Below are 17,826 nucleotides of genomic sequence, written 5' to 3' on the forward strand. Positions count from 1 at the left end.
GGACTTGAATAGGCACTTCTACAAAGAAATATATAAATGACCAATAAGCATATGAAAATACGATCAACATCAGTAATCATTAGGGAAATGCAAACTAAAAAATACAATGAGATACTATTCCCTATCCATTAGGATAGCTGTATTCAAAACAAAAACAAAAACAGAACATAGCAAGTATCGGAGAAGATGTGTAAAAACCCTTTGTGAATTGCTGGTTGGAATGTAAAAATGGTGTAGCCACTCTGGAAAATAGTATGGTGGTTCCTCAAAAAATTTAAGATAGGATTACCATATAATCCAGAAATTCTACTTCTAGGTATATCTCCAAAAGAAAAGACAGCAAGGACTCAGATATCTGTACACCAATGTTCACTGCAACATTATTCACAATAGCCAAAAGGTGGAAACAACCCAAATGTCCACTGACAGATGAATGGATAAACAAAATATAGTATATATATGAGGTGGAATATTATTTAGCCATAAAAAGGAATGGAGTACTGATACATGCTACAACATGGATGAACCTTGAATACATGCTAAGTGAAAGAAGTCAGTCACAAAAGACCACATATTGTAAGATTCCATTTAAATGAAACATCCAGAATATGAAAATCCATAGGTATAGAAAGTAGATTAGTGTTTGCCAGGGGCTGGGGCAAGGGGGAAATGAGGCATGACTGCTTAGTAGATGTGGGGACACCTTTGGGAGTGATGAAAATGTTCTGGAACTAGATAGTGGTGATAGTTGTACAAAATTTGATTGCACTAAATGCCGCTGAATTGTACACTCTAAAATGGTTAAAAAGGTGAATTTTATGTTATGTAACTTTTTCCATAATAAAAAATAGCTAAAGCATGGATGAACCTTGAAAACATTTTGCTAAGTGAGAAAAGTCATTTACATGAAATATCCAGAATAGGTAAACCACAGTGACAGAAAGCAGATTAGTGGTTGCCAGGGGCTGGGTGGAGGGTGAATGGGAGTGAATGGTTAAGAGTATGAGGATTTTGAATAATTTCTGAAAATAGATAATGATGATGGTTATACAACACTGTGGATGTACTTATTGCCACCGAATTTTACATTTTAAAATGGTAAATTTTACACTATCTGTATCTTTCCATAATTTTTAAAAATCCACAGTAGGGGGAGTGATGTCAGCATCATGGCAGAATGGGCAATTCCCTTAGTCTCTTTCTCCTAAGATACAACATAAAGGACATTCATAAACCAACAGAGGACATTCACACAACACAATAGATGTCAGAGAGATCCACACAGCCATACATGTGAAGGTGGGGGTGCTGGACTCCCCGGGAGGCAGTGGAAGGAGGTAAGTGGATCTCATCTCCCTCCCTAGTGGTGGTGATCTAGGGTGCAGGACCTTCTGCAGCAGCCAGAGTGTGACTCTGAGAGAAGGGGGAAAAGGTAGCCCTCCGCAGGAACACTTTCACTCTTGGAGTTGCCTCCCAGCCCACAGGAATGCTCCACACTGAGGTGGCTAAGAAACCATGGGGGTGTCCCCAGCAAGATGAGCAGCACAGGTGAACAGACAGTGACTGCAGAGTGGGAGCACACGTAGGAAAGAAGGTGCCCCCCATCCTGCACCTATGTGTGTAAAGCAGCAGTGGCCAGCAGGCAAATGCAGATGGAGCCTATCAGCACAGCTTCCAATGGACGGGCACAACAGCCAGGGGTCACAGCAGGCTCAGAAAACACAGCTCCTGCCCCTCCCCTAGGGGTGGCAGGTAGAATCTGTGACCAGAAACTACCACTATGTGATGGCAAAAGTCAACTGCATCAAACAGCCTGGAGAATTATATTAACATTCAAGACCAAAAGGAAATGAAAAGTACCCAGAAACCAATCCTGAAGTCACAAAAATTTACAATCTAAATGACAGAGAATTCAAAATAGACATCATAAAGAAACTCAACAAGTTACAATAAAACTCAGAGAGACACTTCAATGAACTCAGGAATAAAATTAATGAACAGAGAGAATTCTCCACAAAAGAGATTAAAACTATATATAAAAAAAATCAGAGGGGCTGGCCCCGTGGCCGAGTGGTTAAGTTCACGCGCTCCGCTGCAAGCGGCCCAGTGTTTCGTTGGTTTGAATCCTGGGCATGGACATGGCACTGCTCATCAAGCCACGCTGGGGCGGCGTCCCACCTGCCACAACTAGAAGGACCCACAACGAAGAATATACAACTATGTACTGGGGGGCTTCGGGGAGAAAAAGGAAAAAATAAAATCTTTAATAAAAAAATAAAAAATAAATCAGAAATGTTAGAGATGAAGGACACAATGAATGAGGTAAAGAAAAATCTGGAATCCTTAAAAAGCAGAGCTGATATTATGGAGGACGTAATTAGTAATTTAGAGAACAGAAATGTAGACATGCCTCAGATGGAGGAAGAGAGAGAAGGAAGACTAAAAAGAAATGAAGAAATTCTCTGAGAAATATCCAACTCAAGCAGGAAATGCAGCACAAGGATTACAGGTATTCTAGAGGGAGAAAGGAGCAGCGAGTTTGTTCAAAGAAATAATAGCTCAGAACTTCCTAAACCTGGGGAAAGAGCTGGAATTACATGTAAATTAACTAATAGAACTCCTAATTACATCAATGTAAAGAGACCTCCTAGGCACATTTTAGTAAAACTGGCAAAAGTTAATGACAAAGAAAAAATATTTGGGGCAGCAAGGCAGAAGAAAATAAACTACAAAGGAACCCCCATCAGCCTGTCAACAGATTTCTCAGCAGAAACCTTACAGGCTAGGAATGATATATTCAAAATTCCAAAAGACAAAAACTTTCAACCAAGAATACTCCATCCTTCAAAAATATCCATCAGATACAATGGAGAAATAAAAACATTCCCAAACAAACAAAACCTGAGGAGTTCATCACCACAAGACCTCCCCACACACAAGAAATTATCTAGAAGGCCCTCATACCTGGAAAAAAAAGACAGAGTTTACAAAGCTTTGCTCAAGGAGATAAATAGATACAAAATAAGAAAATTGCAGTTCTCTATCAGAACAAGTTAGCAAACAATTATAACATTAAAGATAAAGGGAAGGAATGCATCAAAAATAACTATAACCACTTCACTTTAATCACAACCTCACAACACAAAATGAATGAGTTGTGATAACAATAACTTAGGGAAGAGGAAAGGGGTGGAACCTGCTTATACTAAGGAAATAAGAGGCTATCAGAAAATGGACTGTCTCATGCATAATATCTTTTATACAAATCTCATAATAACATAAAACAAAAAATCAGAACAGAGACACAAATGATAAGTAAAGAGAAAACTGAGAAAACCATCATAGAGAATCACCAAACTGAATTGGCAGTCAGAAATACATGGGACAAGAAACAAGGGAAATATAGAACAAGCCGAAAACAAGTGACAAAAATGGCAGTATTAAGCCCTCATATATTAATAATCACTCTAAATGTAAATGGATTGAATTGTCCAAACAAAAGACTCAGAGTGGCTGGATGGATTAAAAAAAAACAAGACCCAACCATATGCTGACTCCAGGAAACACATCTCAGCTCTAAAGACAAACACAAGCTCAGACTGAAGTGATGGAAGATGATACTACAAGCTAATGGCAAACAAAAGGAAGCAGGTATTGCCATACTTATATCAGACAAAGTAGACTTCAAGATAAAAAAGGAGATGAGAGACAAAGGGGGGCAGTATATAATGATAACAGGGACACTCCACCAAGAGGACATAACACTTATAAATATATATGCACTTAACGCAGGAGCAACAAAGCACACAAAGCAAATATAAACAGACCCAAAGGAGAAATTTAAAGCAGCACAATAAGAGTAGGGGACCTCAACACCCCAGTTACATAAATGGATAGATCATCCATACAGAAAGACAACAAGGAAATAGTGAAATTAAACAAAAAGCTAGACGAGATGGACTTAATAGAAATATATAGAACACTCCATCCAAAAACGACAGAATACACATTCTTCTCAAGTGCACATGGAACATTCCGAAAGATACACCATATGTTGGGAAGCAAGGCAAGCCTCAATAAATTTAAGAAGATTGAAATCCTATCAAGTATCTTTTCCAATCAAAATGCTATGAAACCGGAAATCAACTACAAGATGTAAGCTGGGAAAGTGACAAATATGTGGAGAATACGCAACATGCTACTGAACAACCAATGTATCAGTGAAGAAATTAAAGGAGAAATCAAAAAATATCTGGAGATGAATGAAAATACACCATACCAACTCATATGCAATGCAGCAAAATGGGTCCAAAGAGGGAAATTCCTACCAACACAGGTCCACCAGAACAAACAAGAAAAATATCAAATAAGTAATCCTAAACTACACCTAACGGAACTACAAAAAGAAGGACAAACAAAGACCAAAGTCAGCAGAAGGAAGGAAATAATAAAAATTAGAACAGAAGTAAATGACATAGAATCCGAAAAAAACAGTAGAAAGGATCAATGAAACTAAGAGCTGGGTCTTTGAAAAGATAAATAAAATTGACAAACCCTTAGCCAGACTCACTAAAAGAAAAAGAGAGAAGATTCAAATAAATAAAAATAGGAAAGAAATAGGAGAAATTACAATGGATATCACAGAAATACAAATTGTTATAAGAGAATACTATGAAAAACTATATGCCAAGAAAATGGACAATCTAGAAGAGATGGATAAATTCTTAGACTCATACAACCTCCCAAAATTGAATCAAGAAGAAATAGAGAACCTGAATAGACAAATCACAAGAGATTGAAACAGTAACCAAAAACCTCTCAAAAAATAAAAGTCCAGGACCAGATGGCTTCTCTTGAGAATTCTACCAAACATTCAAAAAATATTTAGTACCTATCCTTCTCAAATTATTCCAAAAAACTGAAGAAAAGGGAACACTTCCTAAGTCATTCTACCAGGCCAACATCATCCTGATCCCAAAGACAGACAAGGACAACACAAATAAAGAAAATTACAGGCCAATATTGCTGATGAACATAGATGCAAAAATCCTCAACAAATTATTGGCAAACTGAATACAGAAATATATTAAAAGGACCATACAGCATGATCAAATGTGATTTATACCAGGAATGAAGGAATGGTTCAACATCTGCAAATCAATCAATGTGATACACCACATTAACAAAATGAGGAATAAAATCCACACCATCATTTCAATAGAAGCAGAGAAAGCATTTGACAAGATCCAACATCCATTTATGATAAAATCTCTCAATAAAATGAGTATAGAAGGAAAGTACCTCAACATAATACAGGCCATATATGACAAACCCACAGCAAACATCATTCTTAATGGTGAAAAACTGAAAGCCATCCCTCTGAGAATGGGAGTAAGGCAAGGGTGCCCACTCTAGCCACTCCTGGTCAAACCTCCTGGAGGTTTTGACCAAAGCAATTAGGCAAAAAAAAGAAATAAAAGGAATCCAAATGGGAAAGGAAGAAGTGAAACTTCTGCTATTTGCAGATGACATGATTCTCTATATAGAAAACCCTAAAGAAACCACCAGAAAAGTATTAGAAATAATCAACAACTACAAGAAAGTTGCAGGGTACAAAATGAATTTTTATAAATCAGTTGCATTTCTAAACACTAACAATGAAATAGCAGAAAGAGAAATCAAGTATACAATCAAATTTACAATCACAACAAAAAGAATAAAATATCTAAGAATAAAATTCACCAAAGAAGTGAAAGACTTGTACACTGAAAACTATAAGACATTATTGAAAGAAATTGAAGAAGACATAAAGAAATGGAAAGGTATACCATGTTCATGGGTCAGAAGAATAAACATAGTTAAAATGTCCATACTACCTAAAGTAATGTACAGATTCAATGCAATCCCAATCAGAATACCAATGACATTCTTCACAGAAATAGAACAAAGAATCCAAAAATTTACATGGAACAACAAAAGACCCTGAATAGCCAAAGCAATCCTGAGAAAAAAGAACAAAGCTGGAGGAATCGCAATCCCTGACTTCAAAACACATTACAAAGCTATAGTAATCAAAACAGCATGGTACTACACAAAAACAGACAAACATATCAATGGAACAGAACTGAAAGTCTAGAAATAAAACCACACATCTATGGACAGCTAATCTTCAAAAAAGGAGCCAAGAACATACAATGGAGAAAGGAGAGTCTCTTCAATAAACGGTGTTGGGAAAACTGGACAGCCATGGCAAAAAAATGAAAATAGACCATTATCTTTCACCATACACAATAACTAACTCAAAATGGATTAAAGATTTGAACGTAAGACCTGAAACCATAAAACTCTTAGAAGAAAATATAGGCAGTACACTCTTTGACATTGGTCTTAGCAACATCTTTTCAAATACCATGTCCTTGGGCAAGGGAAACAAAAGAAAAAGTTAACAAATGGGATTACATCAGACTAAAAAGCTTCTGCAAAGCAAAGGAATCCATGAACAAAACGAAAAGACAACCCACCAACTGGGACAAAATATTTGCAAATCATTTACCTGACCAGGGATTCAACTCCAAAATATATAAAGAACTCATACAACTCAACAACAACAACAACGAAAAAACAAACAACCCGATCAAAATATGGGCAAAGGATATGAACAGACATTTTTCCAAAGAAGATACACAGATGACCAACAGACACATGAAACAATGTTCAACATTACTAATTATTAGGGAAATGCAAATCAAAACTACACGAAGATATCACCTGACACCTTTTAGAATGGCTATAATTACCAAGAGAAAAAACAACAAATGTTGGAGATGATGTGGGGAAAAGGGAACCCTCATACACTACTGGTGGGAATGCAAACTGGTGCAGCCACTATGGAAAACACTACGGAGTTTTATCAAAAAAGTAAAAATAGAAATACCACATGACCCACCTATCCCCCTACTGGATATTTATCCAAAGAACTTGAAATCAACAATTCAGAGACTTATGCACCCCTATGTTCATTGCAGCATTATTCACAATAGCTAAGATGTGGAAGCAACCTAAGTGCCCTTCTACCAATGAATGGATAAAGAAGATGTGGTATATATACACAATGGAATACTACTCAGCCATAAAAAGGACAAAATCATCCCACTTGCAACAACATGGATGGACCTGGAGGGTATGATGTTATGCAAAAGAAGCCAGACAGAGAAAGGCAAACACCACCTGATTTTACTCATACGTGGAATATAAACAAACACCCCGACAAGGAGAACAGATTAGTGGTTACCAGATGGGAAGCAGGTTGGGGGCTGAGCATAAGGGGTAAAGGGTCACATTTATATGGTGACTGACAAATAATAATGTACAACTGAATTTTCACAATGTTATAAACTATTATGACCTCAATAAAATAATTTTAAAAATCCACAGTGGGGTCCTTTAAAAAATCATTCTGAATTCTTCATGAATATAATACACTTGCTATAGAAATGTGGAAAATACAGAAGAGTATAAAACCATAAGGGAAAAATCTCACATAATCCAAATCATAAGCATAATCACTATTACTAATTTTTGCTTTTCTTTGCACAAACTCTTTCCTTACATAACTTATAGTCTGGATAAAACTGTTTTAGAGAATATATTTTTTCACTTGGCATCACTTCATGGGAATTTCCCCTATGTCACTAAAATCTTCCCAAACATTTATTTTAAAAAAGAAAATGCAAAATACTATAAATAAACAAATAGAAAAATCATTGAAGCAAGAAATGGCAGGGGCAGAAGCTTTTAGGGGAAGAGATGTCAAGAGAGTACATCTTTAAAATGGGAGAAATAAAAGCATGCTGTATGCTGGAAAGATAACTGATTACAATGAAATAAGTATAATGAAATATTTTTGTGAAGCTTTTTTTGTGAAACTATACATTTTGTGAAAAATATATATATATTTTGTGAAGATGTGTGTGTGTGTTCTACTGTGAATATATATAACTTAGGTAATAAAAATAAGTTAAAGGATGGGGAAAATAGACATTCCCAGCAATTTCAATGGAAGAAATTGCAATAGAAAAGAAGCCGAACCATTTTCAGAACAAGGGACATTTTTAAAGCACCATATGAATTCAGTTAAGAGCATGATCACGAGACTATCTCACTGTTCTGCTTCCTCCAATGGAAAGGTCAAAATCTGGGCCCTCTCCCAAAACAATAAAGATGCCTAAGAAATAGAAAGCATGTCTCCCATAATCTTTATTTTCAATGGCTACTCATTCTTTCTTTCTTTCTTTTTTTTTTGGTGAGGAAGATTGGCCCTGAGCTAACATCTGTTGCCAAGCTTCTTTTTTTTCTCCCCAAAGCCCCAGCACATAGGTGTATATCCTAGTTGTAAGTCCTTCTAGTTATTCTATGTGTGATGCCGCCACAGCATGACTTGAAGAGCTGTGCGTAGGTCTGTGCGCAGGATCTGAACCCGCAAACCCTGGGCCGCCAAAGTGGAGTGTGTGAACTTAACCACTACGCCACCAGGCCAGCCCCCAACAATGGCTACCCTTTCTACTCTTTGGGTGTTTTATGAGTATCAATAGTGCTGTTTCACATCACACTTCTGTATGGATTCAAATGCAGTCTCCTGAATGGATTATCTTTAATGGCAGTAGTAGTACTAGTACAGCATTTATTGTGGACTTACCTAGTAAACTAGACTGTGAATCACAAAGGAGAAACGTGTAGTTAAGGAACTCTTGAAAGCTTGTCCTTCAAATCTGGAGGGTAAGCTATCTACCCTCATTAATGCCATTTCAGAATTGTAAACACTCCTAAACCAATAAAAGGGCCTCTCTCTCTGACTTTTACTACCATGGTGGCCCAGCTCAGAGTCCAGGTGTTTAGCCCTGAGGAGTTGGAGCATTTTGAAGAACATGTGGTGTAAACGTTTTTTGGTTTTGTTTTGTTTTGTTTCGAGGAAGACTGGCCATGAGCTAACATCTGTGCCCATCTTCCTCTGCTTTATATGTGGGATGCCTACCACAGCATGGCTTGCCAAGCGGTGCCATGTCCACACCGGGATCCATACCGGCAGACCCCAGGCCACCGAAGCGGAACGTGTGAACTTAACTGCTGCGCCACTGGGCCAGCCCCAGTGTAAATGTTTTAAATATCCTCTGATTCTAAGGCTTATTTTATCTAAATTAAAATTTATTTTTGAATAGTTATTACAAACATGAGGTTCAAAACTCAAAAAGTACAAAAGTTCATACAAGTAAGTCTCTAAGTCTCCTTCTCGTCTTTGACTGTCTGGCAATAGGTTACCCTCCCAAAAAGGCAAGGCTTATTACCAGTTATCTATTGATGTTAACAAAGATATTGATATATACATATATGTAATAAATTATTATTAAGCAAATGATAGCTCACTAAACATTGTTCTGCACTTTGCTTTCTTCACTTAAAAATGTGTTTTGGAGATCGTTCTATATCAGTATCTATAGATAGAGCTGCTCTTTGTAACAGCTGCATATTGCATGGAGATACACCATAATTTATTTAATCTGCTCCTACTAATGATTACTTAGAATCTTTCCAATCTTCTACTATTAAAAACAATGAGTATCCTTGTACACACAGCATTTTTCAATGTACAAATATTACTTTAGTATAGATTATTAAAGTACAATTGCTGGTTAATGGCTATGTGCATTTGCATTTTGATAAATATTGCCAAATAACCTTCACAGAGGGTGTAACAATTTATGCTCCCACTAATAATGTATAAGAACGCCAGTTTTCCCATCCCTTCTCCAATACAATTTGTTTTCAAACTTTTTGTTCTTTGCCAATATGATAGATGAAAAACAATATATCATTGTAATTATAATTTATACTCTATTATCAGTGAGATGAAACATTTTCTCATATATTTAAGAAACAGTGATTTGTCTTTTTTGTGAATAATCTGTTCATATAGTTGTCTATTTTTGTACTGGATTGTTAGTCATTGGTCTTTTCTTCATGAATTCATACGAGTTTGCTACGTATTAAGGAGCTTAGTAAGGTATAGTTTTAAGCATAAATAGAAGACAGGAAAAAAAACCCAAATCATTAATATCAAATCCAAATTACAAATAGCTCCCAAAATGTTCTTTACAATAGGAGATATTAAGATACCCTAGGTTTCTTGCCAAAACATATTTTTAAAAATCCTTGCTTCCTTTCTCTATGGAAAAATTATATAGAGAGCATCTCCTGTGTGGAAGACTCTGGGCTAAGCCCTGGGGTTACAGACATCAAAGACAAAGACACACCTATAGGTAGACATTGATCTGCAACCAACAGAATGGATCATAGAATTCTCATGATTCAATGGCCCCTCACTTCTTTCAGCTACTCACAGACCACTCTGTCTTCTATGTGTGGCACTGAGGACACAGTGGTGAACAAGATTGAGAAAAGAGCCCTTCCTTCATGGAACTTACAGTCTAATTCAAACTCCCTCCTGCCACTACTTCAAGTGGAAAGTCAAAAGATTTTATATATTCAGGGAGAAAGAGAATTCGTTAGGTAGAATTTAATGGTGAGAGAAAAGGAGTAAGGAGAGCAGCCAGGATCTGCCTTGAGAAGTGTAGGGATAGTGCTCCTTTTCCTTAGAGAGAACAGCGGATGAGGAGCCAGGAGAAGCCCTATCTGGTGCCTGACACTTGGCTGTGGGGCAACAGAGAAAGAAGCTTGTACGACCCGGTGTGGGTCCTGTCAGGGAAAGGCCTCTTTCTTGGGCAACTGTGGGGACCGTGAAATCGTCCAGTGTGTTACCATTTCGAATGAGAAAGAAAGCAGTGTGGCAGAAAGAATGAGTGACTGTGGGCGCAGACCCGCGGTTTGTTCGTTCGGGTTAAGGGTCAGGGTCTGCCTTCTTCTGGAAGTGGGCAATGGTGAGGCCTCCAAGGGACCCCCTTCCACCTCTCTCCAGAAGCAATGAAAGAATAACTTGGGAGGGCATCCCCCGCCGAACCTCGGGGGGCGGTCTGGCTTTAAATCACCTTTCCTCTCCCTGCCTGCTTTCCTGACACCTCCTCTACCCACCTGACTTTTCGTGCAGAAAATATGGTAGGTCATGCCTGGAAGGGGCTCGCAACAGGATAGTTTGGCGTTTAATCCGTTCTCACTTTAGTGATGCTTTCCTAACGCTGTTCCTCTTCATCCTCCATTTTAGGGGGTAGTGGAGACAGAGCGGGAGGTGATTCACGGGTACAAAGATATTTGAGTACTAATCCTCTCCCATGAGCACGGAGATTTTTCCTCATGTCTACGCTCAGGCCTCTGCATATTTAGGTGAGGAAAATATCGTGGGCATCAGCAGGGGAAGCAGGGCCTAAGAAAGGGTCACGTACACACAGGGGTAGTTTGGTATTAACATGTGTCTCTCCATCCATCTCTGCTTTCCCTATTTCCTTATCCCACATTACCTTCGATTATTTCAGTGCAACAAATATGGTAGGCAATAAGGACAAGACACTTTGAGGAGAGGAACAAGAAAACACCACGGTGTTTAATATTGACCAACAAGTCAAATTAGAGCCGCTTTCCAGACGCCCCGCGCCAACACTGCCCATTTCGTGTAGAAAACTGAGTGCTTGGAAGGCGGCTTGGAGGGGCTTCTCTCAGAGAGAGGACACATAATTTTGGGGATAGATTAAAATTTATCCTCCTCTCTCAGTCTTGTGCCTCTTTCCTGACCTTCTTACCTGGGCGCCTTCCTCCAACCCGCCCATTACGCTGGGCCTAAGGCTTTGGAGAGGGGAGTGTGTAAGCGAAACGCTTTGGTATCCGTCCGCCTAGTCAGACAAGCCGATTCACTGCCGCCACCGCCTGAAGCTCGTAAACACGTCAGGGGGAAAAATCCTGTAGGCTTGGTGGGGGGAGATCCTAAAAGAGGGGAACTAATACCTTTGTTATTAGTCTGCTTCTCTCGGTCCAGCCCTGCTTCCTCTATATCCAGATCCCGCCCCTGCCCATTCAGTATACTAGAAACAGCCAGGGTGGGCGGGGCGGAGTTCAGCGACGGAGGGAAAAGCGGTGCTATGCGAAGCGCGGTATCACTCCGCTTCCAGGAGGCCGGATCCCCTTAAACCACACTCTAGCTCCTCCCGCTGTCGATTTTGGTACTGGGGACGTGGCAAGGCAGAGTCTGCGGAGCAAAAGGTAGCTGTTAGTCACCAGGAGCAGGTCCCTAAGGAGCCCTGGGAACGTAAAGAAGGGAATATCAAAAAGTGACAATCGTTTGCCAGTTACGGCCCTTAAACTGATAAAGCGGGTATCTCGTCCTAAATCTCAGGTGCCGGGCCAATCCCTAAACACAGTCGCCGCCATTGTCTCGTGTCCTTCTGCCCATCTGACTGTCCGTCCCTCTTTCTGTAGGGCACGGCACCCCTTGAGGCAAGGAAATGAGAAAACTGCCTCTGATCCAAGCAGAGCAGGTCAGTGAGAAGGCGGGCATTGCTTGGGAGTGTGGATATGGGTATCAGAGATGAACGTGGGATAGAGGACCTGGTCATGGGGCGCGGACGGTGAGAGGGAGAGAGGGACGGGGGTGATTTGAGTGGCATACAACGATGAATTTAAAATGATCTGCCTTTCGCCAGCTTGATTTCCAGACACTCGCCCCACCTCCGACCATGTTTGGGAAGGGAAAGGAGTATAGTAGCGGCTTCTAGCGGAGAAATGGCGGATTATATAATAGGAGGAGGGGCTGCTTCTTTCCGGGAGAATAGTTGTCTGGAGAGCTCTGAGAGGGAGGTTGTAAGTGTTTGATAGTCAAGGCTGTGGATTAGAAAAGGGTCTCGTCCTGGTTACTAGTCTGACCATTAATAACCAAGTCTCTCCCTCTGTCTTTTCATTTGGTCTTTTGGGTGTGTATCATGCGTTAATTTGTGTAGGTCTGTTCCTAAATTTGCGGTACTCCACGTTTCTGTAAAGATCTGCAGGGGGCAGCGGACATCAAGGGGAGGGGATAAGAAAAAGGAAGTTAGCCTAATTTCTGTAGAGTGGGCAGTGCTTGGAGATGGTAAATAGCTAAGAATAGAGCAGGTAAGGGTCTAGGGGGAACTTCAAATCTTTTTGCCAGCTTTCCAAACAGTCCTCCCTTACTCCCCTTGTGTTGCAGAGAATGATAGGTTTTGGGAAGAGGAAGGAAACATAAGGAATTAGATGAAATTTGGAAATAATACTTTCTAGTGATTTCCCAGCTCGCTTCCATGGCTTGTCTGAGCGTTCCATCCTTACTAACACCACCACTATTTTGCAGGGATATTTGAGTTGTCTCTGCAGGGGAATTGTCAGACTTTGGGAATGGAGCAGAGGAACTTGGAGATTGGGGGGGAAGGGAAGGTAGAAAATTTTGGCATAAAGCTACGTGTATCTACAAAGGATCGGTGTCCTAGGTGCTGATCTCCACCAGGGACTCCGTCTCCGTTGTCTCCTGTGTCTCTGTTTATTTATCTCTGTGTTTGTAAATCTCTCTCTAGATCTGTCCCTAGGTCTGTGCAACTCTCAGGTGTTGTGAAGGTTTGTAAGTGGCAATCCAAATTGAAGCTAGGAAATAGTAAAGAAGAGAAAAATGCCCTGTGTCTAAGTTTGGTGTGAGGGTAGAGGGATGAGGGATAATTGACACTAGAGAGTTCTATCTCCTCTTTTGCCAGTTTATTAACACATGTTTGATCCCCTCCTGATTTAGTTTGGAGTCTTTGTAAGCTTTAGGGGTATAGAAGGGTGACACCTGCTTTTCTCACTTGCCACTTGCTTTTCCTATTCTTATGCTTTACCCCAGTCCAATTCTGAACTAAGCAAGAGAGGACGAGGAGCAGCCTTGAAGCAGGGCAATGGGGCAAAGCTACCAGAAGGAAGGAAACACCAGACAAACTACAAATATAGGGACCAGGGACCAAGGTCTGTCTATCAAGAAATCAGTTTCCATATCCTCCTGTTTATTTCTCCATAGATCTGCCTGTAGGTTGCCATAGGGCTTGTCATCATTGGAAGCAAGGAAGGGAGAAGAAAATTACTCCAGATTAGTTCAGGTTGGTATGAATGAGTGTGGAGACTTCCTCAGTAGACCTGTAGAATGAGTTAGTGGAAATATGCTTGGGTCCAGCAGGGGTACAGAGCCAGACGAAGGATTCCTCAGTCTCTCTCATTCCCATTCGGCTTTCCCCCTTTCCATACTCCTATTTTATGTCTGGAAAGAAGATTAGTAGTACCTGGAGTTGTAGGGAGCTGAAATGAAGGGAGAATTTGCTAAGTGTCTACCTCTCCCACTTAGCACTGAATTTCTATACTCTCTTGCCTCTCTGTGCTAATCAAAATGAGAAAAAAATTGGAAGAGACTCAAAGCCCCATTTTCTTTCTCTACCCCTAGGTCCAACTTCAGTGGCAGATCTGGTGGCCTTGGAGTGGCTGAAGACCACCACCCTCCACAGAGCTGCACTCAGGCCCACAGCTATTCTTCCCTTCCCTGAGTGAGCTTCTTCTGCACGTTGTTTATATTATTGGCAGAGCCTATAGTTGAAAAGAGAGCTGAGTGACTACGGGACTTTGTAGGAAAACATCAACCTGGCACAGACCTTCAGTCAAAGCTGAGACAGGGGTTGGGGTATATAACTTGCCTTTAACTTGGATCATGACTGGCTCCAAGACTATGGCAGTGGCAGAGGAGGGACTAGGGCTGGCTTGAAATCTAGAATCAGTGGCCCTGCCAACACTAGAGCCAAGGCTAAGATCCAGGACAAGGCAGTGGCTGAGGCAGAACCGAAAACACAACCAGTGACCCAGGCCAAGGCTAGAAATGGAGCAGTGGCCAGGACACAAACAGTGACCTACACTGAGGCTGTGGCTATGACAAAGGAAGTGAGCAAGATGGAAGCTATGACTAAGACTAGAGTGATGGCTGAGGCTAAGGCAAAACCCCTGGCAGAACCTGATATAGTTCCCCAAACCAAGTCAAAGTTCACGCCCATGTCCAGTGCTGTGACCAAGTGTGAAGTTAAGGCTGGTGTTGGAAGTGAAGCCAATATCAGGTCCTTTGCCAAAGCTGGTGATAAGGCCAATAATGAGTCCAGGCCCCAGAGAAGGAGAGAGGCCAGCCTCAAGTTCAGGGCTGGGGACGGAGCTGATGTTGTAATCAAGTCCGGTGATGAGGATGAAGAAAACGTCTGCTCCTGGTTCTGGAGTGGAGAAGAGCCTAGTGTAGGATCCTGGTTCTGGCCTGAGGAAGAGACCCCTTCTCAAGTTTATAAGCCTCTACCTAAGATCCAGGAAAAGCCCAAGCCCACACCCAAACCCGAACTTACTATAAAGCAAAAAGCTGCAGCGTGGTCAAGAGCCAGGTATAGTGTCCTGGTCCCAATAGAGGGAGGGGAGCGATCCTTACCTCCAGAAGGAAATTGGACTCTGGTTGAGACTTTGATTGAAACTCCTCTGGGGATTCGGCCTCTGACTAAGATCCCACCCTATAATGGGCCTTACTTCCAGACCTTAGCTGAGATAAAAAAACAGGTTAGGTATAGGGAAAAATATGGGCCCAATCCAAGAGCCTGCCGCTGTAAATCACGTGACTTTAGTTTAGAGCCTAAAGAGTTTGATAAACTCGTTGCCCTACTTAAGTTAACTAAGGATCCTTTCATTCATGAAATAGCTACGATGATAATGGGCATCAGTCCTGCTTATCCATTTACCCAAGATATAATTCATGATGTAGGTATTACTGTTATGATTGAAAATTTTGTCAATAATCCAAATGTTAAAGAACGCCCTAGAGCTTTAAATATGGTGGATGACAGCTCTGAGTCTTCTGAAGAACCAAACACAGAAAAGTCATACATACGTCAAGTTTGTAAGGACATAATCTCTTATCCATTGAACTCCCCTGTGCAACTGGCTGGACTAAAATTATTAGTGTACCTGAGTGTGAAATTTGAGGACCACCATTTGATTGCCAATTACATTCCAGATTTCCTCATCTTGTTAAACAAGGGGAGTGTCAAAACCAAGTTTTATGTTTTAAAAGTGTTTTTGCGCTTGTCTAAAAATCAAGCCAATACAAGAGAACTGATCAGTGCCAAAGTACTGTCATCGTTGGTTGCACCATTTAACAAGAATGAGTCAAAGGCCAATATTCTTAACATCATTGAAATATTTGAGAATATAAATTTCCAGTTCAAAAAGAAGGTGAAGCTATTTACCAAGGAAGAGTTCACTAAATCTGAGCTTATTTCCATATTCCAGGAAGCAAAAGAGTTTGGTCGGAAACTCCAAGACTTAGCAGAGCACAGTGATCCTGAGGTGAGAGATAAAGTTATACGATTAATACTCAAACTCTGAATAGCTGTATGTTCTCACAAAGGCTGGAACAATTTTTTGGTGTTGTAATATGAAACCAATGCATATTGTAACTGTAAGTTCAATATTCATGTTATCTGTGTTGATTGAAGGAGTCACTTTTATGGATACCAAATGATCTTGAGAGCTTAAATATTTGTTGATATTTATTGTGCTATATAAATTGGGGTATTTTTAGTATTTCTGCAACATGACCTGATAATGAACATATTCGTCCTGAGAAAGCTATATTTGTCCTTTTTATTGACATGTGTATTCATTTGAGACTTCATTTAAATGTTAATAAAGTTGCATGCTAAAATTGTTGAAAACATTGTCCTAGTTCTTCAGTTGAAATCTAGTCAGAGAGATAAAGCACAAATAACACAAAGATGATAAAGAGCCCTGTCTGTCTGTAGAAGGGTACAAACAAACAAGTTCACATTGATGGTTCCTTTAGTTTCAACATGTTCAAGGAGTAGAATCACTCTGTGTACAAGAAGACAGGACTGTGCTACTAGCTGACATCTGGGCAGATCTGGGGAAAGGGGTGAGGACACAGACTTAGGAGTAAGAGAACACAGATGCTTTCATTCCAGTTTGAGTTCCAGAACTTGTGCTCAGCCTTTCACATAGGATGTCTCATCAGGATACCTTGAATCTTTTTAACCTCCAAGAGGATTCCTAGTTCTCATCCCTATTAAGCAAAGCCATGGAAGTGTGATTCTGAAAGGACCCAGCCCCATGGTGCCCTCAACATCCAGGGTAGATGGTTTACTGCTTCATCTGAGGTTCCCTCCCCCATAGACGTGGGCCTCAGAGGATGGTCTTTCTGGGAGCCAACTGCAGAAACTACGTCATGGATAGTCTCATTTATCCTGCTTTGGTGACCATTTACTCTCATACTTGCTTTTGTTTGCTGGACAATGCTTTGGACTTGGTGTCTAAAGGATAGGTGCCACCTATCCTTGGTGGCAGCCCCTTGTTTATGCTGTTCCCTTCTGGTCAGAGATCAGTTCTGTGAGACAGCCACAGGATACCAAAGTTCTTTAGGAGTGTGTGATTTGGAAGGAATTAATTCCCCTAATCCCACTATCCTGACTATTTATTTTACAGAACTGAAGCCATGTTGTCTATACTACCTCAGCTGCTCCTGTTTATACTTAACGAAAGCTAGATTCTGGTCATGGGTTTCTGCCATAGAATGCCAGAGTATAGATTGGGATCTGGGTCACCTCTGCATCTCCTATCCTCTTCCTACTTTGCTGTAATTATCCTCTTTCCTTTACTGCCCAGAATTGGTAAATATGGATATTAGAATCGGTATACAAATACAGGTCTTTCTATTGAAATTCCTCTCTCCTAACTTTTTATGTATTTAGGGGAAGGCCTAAAACTGAAAAATCCCAACAAGGTGTCATGTACCCCTAATTTTAGCAGCTCTCCCTAGTTTAA

General features: G+C 40.4%; 1 protein-coding gene across 7 annotated transcripts in view; it reads left to right on the plus strand.

The window, feature by feature from the left end:
- Positions 1 to 12,052: 12,052 nt before the first annotated feature.
- ARMCX5 (armadillo repeat containing X-linked 5) overlaps positions 12,053 to 17,826 on the plus strand; it is a 39,144-nt gene continuing 33,370 nt past the window's right edge. For 2 of the 7 annotated variants that reach the window (XM_070258641.1, XM_070258645.1), the window contains exons 1-3: positions 12,065 to 12,201; positions 12,418 to 12,476; positions 14,414 to 16,335. In XM_070258641.1, the coding sequence (XP_070114742.1) occupies positions 14,890 to 16,335 (1,446 nt within the window). In that variant the 5' untranslated portion in view covers positions 12,065 to 12,201; positions 12,418 to 12,476; positions 14,414 to 14,889. Of the gene's footprint in view, positions 12,335 to 12,417; positions 12,477 to 13,996; positions 14,076 to 14,413; positions 16,704 to 17,826 lie in introns of those variants that run through there. The other 5 variants (XR_011435092.1, XM_070258644.1, XM_070258642.1 and 2 more) reach the window with 5 other exon arrangements.

The sequence above is a fragment of the Equus caballus genome, chromosome X (assembly GCF_041296265.1).
Source record: "Equus caballus isolate H_3958 breed thoroughbred chromosome X, TB-T2T, whole genome shotgun sequence".
Classification (NCBI taxonomy): domain Eukaryota; kingdom Metazoa; phylum Chordata; class Mammalia; order Perissodactyla; family Equidae; genus Equus; species Equus caballus.